Here is a 15889-nt window from a genome sequence, read left to right on the forward strand (position 1 = left end):
ATCAAGATTAAAGTCTGTCTTTGTATCATTAAGCAACAGAAGACATCTGTGGGAGTCAGTAACAGCAGGTCCCAGCCCTCACCTCATTAATGCTGATTTCTGCCTCCACATACTGGAGTCCTTTCTGCAGGATAGAGATGAGAGCAGCAGGGGGCACTAGTGTTCCATTGATGTTGGATTGGCTGATGTGGCTCTCAATGCCAAAGGTGAATGCTGAGTGGGAGAAACCTGAAAACAAAACACCATTCACATTCATTAACAGCAGAGTGCCAAGCACAAGATGTGCACAAACACAACACAAATATTCAAGAAAAGTCTTGTCTGATCCAATCAAAGCTAAGAGTAATTGAATACAACAACAAAATGGAATAACAAGCATGACATTTGAGAGTACAATAAGGCATGCCAATTTTCAGTGTTGACCTCTCAGAGCTGCTAGTAGCTTGTACACTGCCAGATGGCTTCAGACAGTCTCAATAAACAGTAATAAAAGACAACAGCTAGGGTTTCGGGACTGATCCAGATCCTTTAAATTCAGATCCCTGAGTATAATAGCCTGCTGACATATCCAGAGCAATGCAACACTGTGTTTTCACATGGTGCTTACATCCTAAATTTACAAAGAAGAAAAAAAAAAAAAGACATTTGAGAGGCAAACCTGACTCTTGGAGATATCTGTAGACCAAGAAGTTCACTTCGTCGCTGGTAATACTCATCTTAGCCCAGTGAAAGGAGGAGGTATGCTGGAAGGCTGAGCTCACTCCTGAGAAGAGATCAAAATTGGGAGCTGAGATTAATATTTAGGTCTGTGCTCTGGCATGTGACATTTACAAATCCATAGTTTTATTGACCCGAATGGCATTTGGCATCTCCTACTGGTAAAAATAGTTACACAATGCGTCTTTGCATAGTGATACAGCTATGCGCAGACAAACAAACACACGCACGGGAAAGCCCTTACTTCCACTTCCTGTTAGTTCATTCACACTCTGGTCTTAACCACTACTGCATGACTCGATCCTCTGATGTTGTTAAGCGCTGGATTAGTTCCTCCCAAAAATCTACATTCAGAACAAAAAGCAAGTAGATGGAATAAGCTTTGATTTTAGGATATCAAGCATGACTCTACTGCCCATCTAGTGACTTACAATTAATCATAGCAGCCCACCTAACCTACCAGTTTAAACAAATACAAGTATTTAACAGTACTTACATTAGCAATTAAATCAAAATGAAGGAGTAACATTGTTAATTCTAACAATTTTTTGTCCTCAGGCTGATGAATGTTGCTGTACTGTTCATAATCTCCCACATGCTTTACAAGAACAGAGTAAATAAAGCTGGAAAAAAAACCTTGTATATACACACCCACAGAAACAATGTAAACACACACAAATTTATAGTAAATACCACAAGAACGAAAATGTCAGAGCAGCAGACAACAAAGCAAAGGAACCAAATTAAACCTGGGAATGCACAAAGACACACATCTAACCATTTCCTGCTCTCCCAATAAGAAGTAAACAGATGGACATTTCGCCATAAAGAGACATAAAGGGATGCTGTCAGCTATGAAGATTGCATGGCTGTCCAACTTTCATTCCATACACTATCCAGGCCCACTCAAGATTCCTTTTGGTAGCATAGCAACAAGAGAGATCGAGCAAAATAGACAGAGCGGTGTTGTCCCAATTACCAGTGGGCATAAAGCCAGAGGGCTTGAACATTTTACTCAACATGAATTATTCACTCTTTCACCTTGGTATATTCTTTCAAATTGGGTCTACCTTTGTTGTAGCCCCATAGAGATGCCGAGGACTGGAATAATAGCTACCTCTAACTGGTGCAGCAAGCTTCTTTTATATTTTTGAACATAAAAGACTATGCCATTATACTCGGAGCGAAGACGCTCGCAACTGCAAAACATACAACTGAATGTCAGAAGCATTACATGGACAACAGTTTTATTCTCATTTCATCAATTGCTGAAGCATATGATAATGACAGACACATTTCACTCAAGGTAAGAGTTCTTTTACCCTCTTCTTCCAAAGAATAAACAATGTTAAGCTTGTCTACCTTCATCGATGTACCCAGTTCTGGCCACAGCCCTCATGTTTCCCCTTTAGCTAATTAGCTTACATATGGGAGTAAGACAGACTAGCCACATCAAAGCGTTCAGCCACTGCTCCCAGGGCCACTATAGCTACATACCAAACAACTGGAAACATTAAATGGGAGTCTAGAGAGAGAGATGCTGGTCTCATCAGCAGCACCAATAAAGCCTCTATCAGATGGGCACATGATGCAACCGTCCATTACACAACACGCTGGGCATTCAAGACTCCTTTGACTAAACACTGGGCCTAACCAGAGAAGATGCCAACCTCTGTCCTGCAAAGGTTTATCAGTTCAGATGAACTCAGATAAGCACAGAAAAAACATGAGACATCCAAACTGATCGTACGCTTACAGGATCGTAGGATTTGTAGGACTTATTAGAGGGCTGTCTAATGTGCTTAGCAACATGCAAATAAAATCAAACACATTGTTGATCGTAAACCACACGGCTTAGTTTGAAATAGAAATCTGATTCATGTCACTTATTGCACAGGTAAGAGAAAAATACTCAACAATGAAACACGTAGCCCTACTTTGTGAAATTCTTTCAGTCTCTCAGCTGGCAGATTTGATTAATGTCCTGTCAATCAACGGAAACAAAGCAGCAAATTGCACTCCAGCAAAACCAGTCTTCATGTGGCAAATACACATACGAGAAATCGGATGACGCATCTGAAATACAAATCAGAGTGTGAGCAACAGTTACAGAAGTACCCATCTGTTTTCTATATTAAGCTACCATTATCATCTTAAGAGTTTCCTGTCTTCACTTCGTCTTAGAGACGGTCTTAAAACAGACAAAAAAATAAAACCACATCACAACGAACATGCCTGCATGGTGATATTGACACCATTTACAAGCGGAAGAAAAATATAGCTCTACAATCGTATCAACTCTGTCAAATGGAAAACATGTGACTGCAAAGCAAAAAAATAAAAAATAAATAAAAAGGGAAATTGCTAGAGTTGATAAAAATCACCTAATGGGTCAATTATGAGCATCCCTGCTGAGGACATCAGGCTCACTGCAGCCACTCTCTCTATATTGCCTCTAAGACGACGCCCTCATAATCCACCTTTGACCATCACACTAAACCAAACAAAGCCTGCTTAATGCCTCCTTAGTGTTCACATAGCATGTTATTGTTTCTGAATTCATGATATGTTAATGCGAAGCGATGTGCTAATGTGAATTCATGTGCATATCCCTGTATACCAGCACACTGGTATACAGGGATATACCAGTGTGCTAACCCCAGAAATCCGAGACCTCAATTCAGCTCTCTGATTTCTGCTTAATTTATGGTCGTGCGTGGATGTCGAGTGTAGCTCTACGGCTACACAGATAACACAATTACTGGATTGAAACCAACGCAGATGCTAGAGTGCAGTCCTTCAGAAAGCCAACAGTATGTTGGCTGACTGATGACATTACAAGATTACAGCAGGTTTAAAGCCAACTGGTTGAAAAGCTGATTAAAACAGGAAAGTGTGAGTGTGCACCACGAAGAAGAAGAATCACAAAATTACAAATTAATACATAAATAAGAAGCACACATTAAAAACCATCAACAATGGCTGCAGAGAACAGTCTATACATTTAAATTATGAATTGTGTCTTCTCTGCAACAGAGCGAAAGCCAGAGAACTAACAAGAGCCAAAACTGAACAAAGTAGCACACATTACTGGCTGTTCCACATATCTGACAGTGTCCCCAAGTGACACAGTGGCAACATGTAGACAAGGGTCTGGTTAGCTCTGTGCAGCAACAGCACAATACTAAAGCAATATTGTGCCAGGACTGTGCCTCTGCTGCTGGCTAAAAAACGCGACAACAATGCCCAGCAATGCTGTGGCTGAATGCTTCGAGATATTTTCAGTGTTGAAATAGACAACTTAGACTTTTGCCAGTATGTTTTTCTGCCCAGTTACTGCATAGTTGATTTATTTAACAGGTACTACAGCTTTGGATTTGATCTTATCATAGCATATAATGTGGATGTAGAAATAGCAGGTACTAGCTGATACTCAAAGACTCACAAGAAATATGAAACTGGATGTCAGCTATAAGGACAGATGTCTCTTTTCTTTTCCTTTTTATTTTTATTTTTGCAGAAAGACCAAGGATAGTCAGCACCTAACACTTCCCTCTACAGACGCTTTGTTGATAAATTAGTACATTCCTAAGAAACAGACATGACTAACATACGATGCAATTCACAGAAGGTGGCGGTGTTGGGGGAGGGGGAACTCAAATTGTCATGCTATGCTGTTACAGCGTTTTTCCAACTTCCCTGTTTTGAGCTTCACATTTTGAACTGTGACCACAGAGGGATATCAGATGAAAGACTGGAGAGTGGTATGAAAGCTGGTCAAATCTTAATTTGTATGAAGTCAAATTTCAAATTAATTGAGACTTTTTTTGGAAAAGGGGTGGTTATAAACCTCGGAAACCTGCTTCAATACATAAACCAAGAGTTTTAAATATCAAGCTGCTCTAAAATGTGCAAAAACAGATCAACAACAAAATATTGATATTCCCCTTAAGGAAAATGAAAGGATTACATATGAAACAGTTTAAATGCAACTATTTGAGCATTTAAAACAGCATGTGTTGATTTAAAAAATGTGCAAAAAATTTCACAGCAAATCGAATAATACCTTGTGCAGAAATCTTAGATCTTTTCCTGTGAAAACCTCACTAAAAATCAAATCAAATGCTTTCTGAACATCAACATTTGGCTGTAAAAATAAATAAATAATAATAATAATAATAATAATACAGCAAAGAAAAAGACACATTCAGGCATCTCCTACACATGCAGGCTTGAATAGAACAATGTTAAAAAAAAACCCTGCATACCACGGACCCCATTTTCTCCTGAACAGTCAACTCCTGACAGATGTGCAAACAAGACCTGGAAACAGCAGCCATTTTCTCTTGAACTGCTCTGCTGAGTAAAACCCGCCTTTGAAGCTTCTGGTTTGGGCTGCAGTCTGGGGGGGGGGGCAAGGGGACAGTGGAGGGATGCATTGTGATAATGATCCCCACACAGGTAATCACAACAACAACCATTTGTGCATTGTCCTTTGCCTTTCTCAGTGAGTCACTAAATGACAGTCAATGTAGGTCGGCAAATGATGGGGGATGGTAGCCTTCGGTCTCTAGGGGAAACACTTCTCCCATGCTTGCTATGGGTGGAAACACTTAACGTTTACCAGGGGTGGCCAGCCAAGTGCAATGGAAGTCTGCAGGTTTTTCATTCCAACCAGTGACTACACCCACACATTACCACACCTTTGGATGAGTGCATCTCACACGTGAAATTACCTGTTACAGTAATGAGTTGCGGAAAATGAAAAAAATAAATAAATTCTATAGGCTCTCCAAGGCATGGTTGGCCATGCCTGGAACTACAAGGACTGGGCTACTAGATCTTTCAGCATGATGAGTCATGAGGCTGAAGCGGCTGGCATAGTTGTGTGACCACTGCAGCTTCTGTCTGCATTTTTTTTTTTGTTTTCTTTTTTCCTTTTTGAAGTCTACATGCAAGCATGTCTGCATAGGTTGTATACCCATACACCTTCACTCTGTGTAACCAAATACCTTTGCAAATGGACACAAACATGATACCATGAATCCCACATAACACATTAATGAGGGCATTCAGTCCCACTAGAGCTTCATCAAACACACCCAATCCTATGATCCTCGCAAAATTACAAGTCAAATTTGTACTCCTTATTAGACACGGCAATATGAGTGAATTTGCACTCGCAAGAGAGACACTGGAAAAGAGGGTTTCTCCCTAGGAAATGATTGGAAAATGGCAACAGACTAAGGATCACTGATGGAGCCATCATAATTGTTTCCATTCAGGACCCAAGATCCACCCTCATGCAAAACTTGTCAACATCAAATAAAAATGTCATCTCTCACTTGCATACGGGTGACATTTAGTTTTCTCAGTTGAAACCAAACTAGTATTATAGTGTTCAAAGCAGGGAATTCCCAGGTGTCTTCTCTATTAGCACAGACCCTACATTTGTAACCATAAGAGAGCAAAACATCAATTTTTTAATAAACAGAGCATATGACTCAAAAGAAGATGAATCTGTATTTTCATCATCAAAGAGTACACTCTAAAACTGCTTTCATTTTATAACAGAAGAGGGCTAAAATGACTGATTATTTCTAGTAAAAACATCTAAATGAGATCATCCATCCATCTCTCTCACACATTACAAAATTATTAACTACTGTTAAGTCTAAATGTAGCATCTTTATTCCTTAAAAATAAAAAGTGCTATATTACTCTAATCATTCTTAACAGCTTTTTATCCGCTACATGAAACAACCTGCCCACACCTTGCCTAAATGATTTTGGTCATTTTGGGTGATGACAGATGCATCATTTTGTCATGCAAGTACAACAAATTATTGCATATATTAAAATGTTACTATATTGGATTAGTTTAAAAGCATACAGCATGGAACTGGAAATAAATCTGATTACTGACAAGCTACACTGAAGACAAAATAACCAGGTTACTGGTAAGCTATTAATTTGGCGTCTCCAGATAAGCTTCTTTCATACATACATTCACACAAGCGTATCGAGAACTAGTCACTGTGGGGCATGCCTGTGTATATGGCTTTGTGGGGGTGGGTGGCGAATAAGTACATTGTGTGGAGGAGATTCTGGGACACAAAGCTTTTTTTTTTTTTCTTTTTTTTTTTTTTTTCCTTCCTTCATGCTGAAGGCAGCACACAAACAACATAAAAATCCACCTTTCCCATTGCTCAGTTAGAACTTCACAAATTTATGTGGTTTTCCATCTAGGCCAGTGCATACCAAGCGAAGCGGAGAGTGAATTATCTGCACGTCTGATAATAAACGCCTAAATGAATAATGAATAGAGCATTTGGAAGTGTTTTGGCTGTGTTGACATTACGCAAATGCGGCCATTGTCTACACCACTGACAGGAACTGAAAGTATTACATCTCTATGGGAGTGTACACTATGTCTTAACAAGCTTTTGCATAAACACTATTTCACTACCCGAAAAAAAAAAAGTAACCATTATAGTGTTTATTACTATTGAATAAATACACAAAGAATCCTTAACAAGTTAGTAGTCATTTCAGAGGCCTCTGCAAGGCATTTCTTTTTCTTCATCAAAATGAGGATAGCACAAATGAGCTGTAAACACCGAGACACACCAGTGTGGGCAATACAAGTGTTGCTATGGTGACCAAAGGCTCTTGCTTCTCTGTCAACAGCTGCTCATGCCACCCTAAATACCCCCACTCTCCTTGAGCTTTCCTTCCATCTGACATCAGGGTCAAGCAAACAAGTCAGACAAGCGTGCTGAAAAACTGATCTTCATTCTAAGCCATCTCACGGCTGCTTCTTTAGCCAGCATTTACACTGTAACACTAACACACCAAAGATTTCCCTTTGTCTGTGTCCTCCACACAGCATCTTCCATGCTGAACAACTGACTGCACACGAGCAATAAAAGTTTGGGACATTTTAGGGTTTCCTCTTGCAACCGCATGAGTATATGGGTCATGGAAATACACACAATTATAGACAGTCACAGAATACTACTACCACATTTTACAGAAGTACATTCATTTTTGCTTCTTGGCCAAAACTATGAAAATGTCTTATTGCGATATCCTGTTGCAATTTTAAGCATAAACGAAGAAAACAAAAAACTAAACACTGCTATTGCTGTGTAATACAAGCTGATCTTAAATACTGCTGCATATACATCCAGCTGCTGCATGATGCACTTAGCCTCACCTCAACTCTATTCTCTGTTTTTTTGAATGCCTTTATTAAGGCTTTCAGTTGGCGTGCATTTAAATGTCAGAGTTGCATGCATTAACTTTCTGCCTTCTACCATCTGTAGTTTGTGCTTCTTTGTTCCTCTACATGTCCTCTCTCATTGTGTCTTTCTGCAGGTATCTCTGGACTCAGAGCTGCACGCTCCTGGTCTTCAGATACAAGCCCTCTGAGCTCAGTGTTTGTTGTTTCCCTGTGGTCTTCTTTTCTATCTTCGCTTCTAGTGTCAAGCTCGATGGTCGCCTTCTCTTTTGAAAAGAGCTTTTCCCCCCCCCCCCTCCATCCCCGCTGTCACCACATGCTTGCTCAAAGAGAATCACTGGGTTTCTCTCTATGATATTGTAATTAGGGCTGGGCCATATCATACCGTTCACAGTAATACCGGTATAATGTTGGGCAATGACAAGAAAATGAAATAACGCGATAGAATATGGGTAAAACGCGCATGCGCAGTGTCTTTGTTTTCATATGCACATGGCGAAAAAGGCACGGCGGCGACGGAGAATGACAAGGGCGAAAGCGGATCGTTGAATGAAACGGATGAACCAGAATTGGTTTGTAAAAATGCTGCAACTTCAGTGATGTGGAACTGGTTTAGCTTTCATCCGTCAGATACACAACAAAGCACTATTTTTGGTAGAGCATGCTAGCGGACCGTCATTATTACCGTGTTTTTTGGAAAATACGGCACACTTAAAATCAATAATTAGATTTTTCTGAAAATCGACACTGCCCCTTATAATCCCGTGTGCGTTATGTTTGAATTCAGGTTGTGTTTACTGACCTCAAAACGATTTTATGTACACTGCGCTTGTCAAATGTTTTAGTACGACTTTCCTAAGCTACAAACCCGCACCGCTTGATGGATTGTTGGAGCATTACGGCTATCGTAGGCAGGAGCCTCGTGGAGTGATATGTACGGTGCTTCAACATAATATTACTGTATTGCGTGTGTATAACCTCTTTTTAAGTTTTGTGGATATTATACACTGTTATGCTGAGGATATGTCGGCCAATGTCCACTGGAAATGCCTTTTGGTTAAACTGTCAGCAAGGAATTTGCACTGTTAGATTTTTATATAACTAATGCAAAAAACAGCTGCTTGTTTAAGTGAAAATACATTGATGGTTTTTTTGCACTAATAAAATTGTGGAGTTGTAAAGTATTTTGTCTAGTGTCAATTATCGTCAGTTATATCGTTATCGCAAATTTTCAGATCTATATCGTGATAAATGTTTTTGGTCATATCGCCCTGCTCTAATTGTAATGCCATAAAAATGGCACTGGTGTGATGCTCGAGCCATACTGCCTGCCTCAATCTCTGCATATAGCTACCTCACTGAACAGCTGTTGTCCACAAAGACAGTGCTGCTGTTGCAGCACCACTATTGCCAGCCCACAGAGAGAGCAAGAGAGATACCTTTCACCTTAATGCAGGGTTTCCAACATTGTGGTACATGGCTGACAGCCCACCTGGCCCAAGCACCTACACACCACCTCCACAAATAAAATGGAAATCACTTATTATGAGGTGGATGTTGGCTAGTTAAATGAACTAACCTACATAACACGAGGCTGTCAACAAGTAGTCTAAATTGGATTATATAATCAATATAATCTAACTATAAAAATCATAAAATACATACAAATAAATAATATTCTTTGGAAAAACAAAAACGACAAGCAACACTGTTGTGCCATTTGTCTTATCTTGCAAGCCACACAGAATGCAATGCAGAGTTTCTACCAGTAAAGTTTTTAGACCCAGCAGCTGGGAACAGGACCGTTAATGTGGAAATATTTACCCACAATGTTGCACAGTGGCAGAGTGGAAACAGCAAAGCAGCTTGCTGCTTCAGATTTCAGACACACAGCTGCTGGTGCAAGGAAATACAGGGAGCAAACAATTAAGCCTACCACAATAAGGTAAATAATGTGTTAAGTCACAACATTTCCCTGATTATTTTAATTTAGTTTTTCAAACTTCTTTATAGCTCTTCTAACTACTTCAGGCTAAATTCAGTCATCAGGATCCTTACATTTTGCACTACACCAGCAGACAGCCTAAAAGCATGGACAGAAGTTACAGCTTGTCACTATCAGTGACTGAAAATGAAATGTAAGTCCAGGGTCTGACAAGAGTGAATAGTTCTGTAACAACCATGTGGTTTTGATGGCAGGGAGTTCACAGCTGAGCTCAAGTGTGATTTGCACTCAAATCAATCTAAAAATAAACAACTTTAAATAAAATAACTATGTAAGACGTGATGTCTCATTGTAGTGGTATGCCTGCTTGCAGACATGCTGCAGATACGTCTAATATGCAATAATGGTTTGAACCTGAGTGGATTTTGGTAAAGGAATAACGAAATGTCTTTTTTGGCCAATTCTAACAGCCCTAACATCATCCAGTCCTTTTGAGAACTGTGGACTTTCAGTGTTACTGACAAAACCCAAGCATGCACACATACACTGCAGGGTTTCCACCAGCATACTGCAAACCCAGAAGTCCAAGCAACTGCAAAGTTTGAATTACAGCCTTTCAAGTGACTGGAATTATAAAGAGATTTTAAAAAACAAACAAACCAAAAACATACAGATGTTGATTTTTTTGAAATAAATAAAATATAATTCAGAAACAACTGTGAATCCATCATAACCAGGGGATTCTCTCACATATCAAATCGCAATATTCAATCAATATTTAAGCCCAGTTTACAAAAGGTGCACAAGTCTTTGTTAAATGATGTAGCAAGGAGTGGCTAAGATGATGATGACATACTTTGCATGCATAACTACACTGATTGCTCCACAAAAGATAAGATAAGCTTATGCGGCTGACTCAGGATGAAGATTAAGACTTAGGCAAAAACACAATATGACCATCAGTAAAGAACTTTCCCACTCTGGCAAGTATGTGCTTGCACAACTTCCTGAAAAGTCATCCACCAACTATTTCTTCATTCATCCTTCTAAAAAGTAACAAAAAACAAGAAAAGAAAATCAAGCAAGTCACACTTAAGAGATGTGATCATCTGCCTACACTTGAAAAGCGCTAAACATTAATACTTAAATTTTTAACAGATGCCTAAAGGGATATATACTTGCTCTACTTTTATTCTAAGTAGGGACAGAGGGAAGGCACCATAGGCTGTAGCTCACACAATGATAAACAGCACCACCCTAACACCAAATGATGTCCAAATAAATAACTACAGCCTTCAACTAGTCAGTACTTGTATGGCAGTTATTTTAGAGTAACCACCAGTGCACCAGTTGGCTGGTCGCCATTGAACACTGCATGTCTCTTTTGAAGGGAGAGAATGGCCCACCTTCCCCCATGGTCTATCATAAATAAATACTGCTACAGAAATATTTGGACAGCCCAGTGAAGAGATTTGCAGCACCACAAGGCTGACACACAGGACTTCCTTGCCCTACTTATGAAGAGGGAATACATTTCTGTTTTTAATACAGTCTTACAGTAGTTCGATATAAATAAGTTCAAAAATAAAATAATTGAACTATTATGTTTCATAGACTGTAGGCCATGAGATGTTTTTTTTTCTTCTTTTAAACACAAGACCAGGTATTGCATGGAAGCTAAAAAGAACACCTTTCATCTCAGATCCTGTCACGAAGCAGGCTAACAATGTTATTTGGCTATGCCCCCTGAGGATTCAGTACAAATGGTAATTGTGTCAATTTATTGGAACGCCAAATAAAAAGACAGATAAATCCACTAAGAAAAGAAGGATTTAAAGTCTGTATCATTACTCATACTTTATAGAGTATTAATTCTAATGCTGAAGTAAACATTAGAGATTAATACAGGCAAAACACTGAAACTAAATCCTGGTGTTCTTTTACCAGGTGGCACTGAAGCTGTAACTTTTGTAACTACTGTAATTAGAGTTCAACACAACTCGTACAACAAAGGACAGGTTTTCACCGCACGGTAAGCAGTCTAGATTGGGTTATGGAGAAATTATTTTACATAGCGTGAATGATCTTATTAAATTTGGCTGGAGTAGCATTTTAATTCAGCCTCAATAAAGTCACGGACAATCTCAGCAACAGCTTGCAAGTTTATTTACTTGAAGTCCAGCATTTGGGGTGTTCTGAATTCACTTTGCTGCTATTGCTCATCTCTCTTCCTGCGCTGACTCAGTGACCCCAATTCTAAAGCAGTAAATCACATTAAACTGCAGCAAGACTTGAATCTCCTACATGTTCGCTGTTGTTGCAGTGTTGCCTACCCCTTACTTTATATTGAGTCATCACAGTTGTCTTCTACATTCCCACCAACTACTGGACTGAAGTGGAGCAGCTGGTTGCAAAAACTGTTTAAGACACTCGTCACACCAGATCTTTAGAAAACAACACAGCACAAGAAAGTGCATTTAAACAACTCAATGTAAAAGAATATCCTGCTTGAAACTCAAACAATTTACACACCGGTCATACATGAGACCTTTTCTTTTTTCCCTTACTCTTTGTACGTGACATTACATTAACAATTAATGATAATCTGGCATTTCTATCCAGTGTGCACACACTCCATATGTATGGTAAATTTGCAAGGTAAACTATTAAGCACATAAAATAAACTAGTCACAGTACAGGCTGGAAATGAGATTATAAGTGTCCGTTGTAGACGTGCCCCTCCTTATAAATTAGTAGAGGTGGGAATCACCATACATCCCACGACACGATATTATTGCAATTTTTTAAAATATTTTGCGATATTCAGATTCTGTACATAAAGGTAAATTTTATCAATATTAATTTTATCTAATATCAAAGTCTCACACTCAGTCTTTCTCTCATTTCAGTCAGTTTTATTGTTGACAAACTGAACGGTTTGTATTATAGTCTAGTCCAATTATAGCTATTCTGAACTATGCAATTTATGAAAACTATGCAGCCCATTCAGCAACTGAAGAATTTGAAAGTAAATTAAAACAAAATACAATTTTACATTAAATAAAAAAGTTTTAAACTTAATTAAAATAAAACATGTCTTAAATGAAAATAAGTAAACTGTCATGTTTATTGCTGCCAAAAAACAAGTTAAACACATTTGGACAGTGAAGGAATGTCAGGATTCTTGCTCAGAAAAAGGAGCTGATCAACATGCTCTGAAGTCAGAGCATGTTCCAGTCCACAAAAACTTTTTTTGTAACAAAATATCGATTTCTGCTGTCCCTGTATCGATACATTATTAGCAAACAAAATATCACGATACTACACAGTATCGATTTTTCCCCCACCCCTATAAATTAGGTCATCAATGAAGATTGGGAAGCTGCTAAACTGTAGCCTCAAAAAAAAGTCTAGTCTCGTCAAAAAAAGAAGGAAGAAAAAAAAGAACAGACTTCTTCGTGTGAACTATGCCTCAAATTTCACAGGACCTTGGAAAAACCATTATAGAAATGGAAAATGCTAAAAAAGGAAGCATTTTTATAGACCTGGGTGTTCAGTAAATTCAAAATCATAAAAAATGTCTACAAGTAAAAGTAGACATTCCTGCTGCTATAAATAAAAAAATTTTTTTTAAAAAACTGCAGAAACTCCTTGGTTTGAAGAAAAAAAAATTCACTGGATGACACTAAGACCAACTGTGAAGTATGGTGGAGGTAGTATTATGGATTGGGACATTTTTACTTCAAAGGCCACAATTAAGGCCCAACTGTGACATTTACTCTTACTGCTAGCAGTTCAAAAAGTGATAAACAAAACTGAGTTTAGCCTTCCATAACACTCCTAGTTTCTCATGTGGCCTCTTGGGAAAATTAATTGGCCACCCCGCCTTACAGTGCTTGAAGAAACAATGAAATTGACACAGTAATAAGAAAATTTACAAGAGAATGGCATGATTGAGATCAACGACCTCAAGCTTAGAAGAGGTTGGGTGATGACACAAGATAATCACCCAAAGCCAAAAAAAAAAAAATGAACCAACAATGGAGAGGTTAAAACAGAAGAAAATTCCTGTTGTAGGGTGGCTGTGTTGGAGTCCTGCCCTAAAGGGAACTGACATGCTGTGGCATGGCTGTTCAGCAAAAAAAAAAAAAAAAAAATCCCAGAAAATATGTAACTCGTATTGAGATCAAATAACATTCAAATACTGCCACTAGGTCAACAAGAAATGGGAGCATCACATTGACATTACTTATGTGGGCCACTGAAGTAGAATCAGGTTACAAGAGAATTTAAATAGCAGGGGTTTTAGCCAGTCCTGGCATCTGAATCTTTTTTATATAGCAACATTAACATTTTTTTTCTACTCTTGGTGAACCGGTACAAAAGCATGACTGGTCCACATGTAGTTTAGGCATAGAGCCTATCCTCTTAATTAAAAGAAGTCAATGTTTATCCTTGTTTTTAATTATCTTGGATATATTCAACTGGGAGAAGGCCAAAACTTGGAATAACCTGGATTAAGATGCACTTTGATTCTCTTAAGGCAGACAAGACTGTTGAAGCTGTATCCCATCATTCCAGGCACTATTTAGAGTCTTAAAAGGCAGGTCAAACCACGTTTCTCAATCTCTCATTTCTCTCCTAATGTAGTCTGTGCTTGTTGAGTGTTATGTAGACATGCATTATCACAATTTATATTCCTTCCTACACAGCAGAGTTTCTCTAAAAGTGTCTGCCTGTGCTGTGCTGCATGGTAGAAGGTCATAAGCTTAACAGTAACAATTTAAAACTGGAGTTATACAAGAGCATGAACTGGCCCTTGAAACTGGTGGCACTGTCTAGTACAGTTGAATTTCTCTCCCCTCCCCCACACATGCGCTTCCTAAGTCTGCATGACAATATAAATATGTATCATTCATGCTTTAGCTCAAACAAAATGACCTAAAGTGCAGCTTAATGTTGTTTGACTTCTGTAGCACATTTCCACCAAAGTAGACAAACTAATCAGTCATCACAATGGGACAACCTTGAACGTCTAAAACTTAAGTCGGTTTAGTAAAAGTAGTCCACAGGTCGGCTACATAAGGTTAAGCATGAGTATGTTTCTTTAAGAAACACAACAATGTAGCAGAAAAGTAGGCTGTTTGAAAAATCATGAACAAAAGAGGCTAAATTAAAAGGCGCAAACGGGAATTTCAACACACGTGTGGAGTCAATGGGTGACTAAGCTTTGTGCCGGTAAGTATCCTCCTAATCAACGCCGTAATCACCAATTTCTCAAAGTCATTATCCTCTTCGCTTTTAACTCACATAAACACACAAGCAGCCTGAATGCAGTGCTGCCCAAAACAGTGCCACTCGACCTTTACTTAGCTTACCTTTTATTGTGAGTGAACTCGTGGTGTCCGCCGCCACCTCTTCCTTCTTCTTCCACAAGGAGAACCTCCAACTTCAGCGAGCTAGCTACGACTTTCCTCCCATTTTGATTACCGTCACATTTCAAGTTCCGACCGCGGGTGTGTGTGTGTGTGTGTGTGACTCACTGCCGGCTAAATTTGCTGTGCTAACAAAGCGTGTTCACCCAGACACACGCGCGCGCGCGCGCACACACACACGCACAACTGGCGGTAAAGTTGGAATAAACCCGAGTTTCTGTGGCTGAGGCTGCAGGCTACTCTCTGTAGAGTTTCACCCTCACCGTTCACTGAGAACAGGAGCAGAAAGAGACAGCAGCGAGCGCTAAACGGCAGGGAGAGAGAGACTTCCACACAGAATAGGAGAGAGAGAGAGAGCGAGCGCGGGGGGACGGGGGCGGGGGGTTGAAGGCTAAACTGTCTTTAATAAACCTGACTATTATAAACACGATCTATTCTGGGGTTAATAATCCAGGGACTGTTTTATCTCATTTGTATCTGATTGGCCTAATTAGCCAAATCAGCAGCCAAAGTGTCAATTTGTTAACACCTTATGGAAAATATAAAGAT

The 15889-nt window shown here is 39.2% G+C and overlaps 1 protein-coding gene across 1 annotated transcript in view; it reads right to left on the reverse strand.

The window, feature by feature from the left end:
* Positions 1-15655, reverse strand: part of tbl1x (transducin beta like 1 X-linked) — a 24511-nt gene extending 8856 nt beyond the window's left edge. The window contains exons 1-3 of the mRNA XM_084907730.1: positions 15284-15655; positions 659-763; positions 83-228 (exon numbers count right to left, since the gene is read on the reverse strand). Of these exons, the coding sequence (XP_084763856.1) occupies positions 83-228; positions 659-716 (204 nt within the window). The 5' untranslated portion in view covers positions 717-763; positions 15284-15655. The remainder of the gene's footprint in view (positions 1-82; positions 229-658; positions 764-15283) is intronic.
* Positions 15656-15889: the final 234 nt, after the last annotated feature.

Source organism: Perissodus microlepis, chromosome 16 (assembly GCF_051167445.1).
Source record: "Perissodus microlepis isolate ML-2025 ecotype Zambia chromosome 16, ASM5116744v1, whole genome shotgun sequence".
Lineage (NCBI taxonomy): Eukaryota > Metazoa > Chordata > Actinopteri > Cichliformes > Cichlidae > Perissodus > Perissodus microlepis.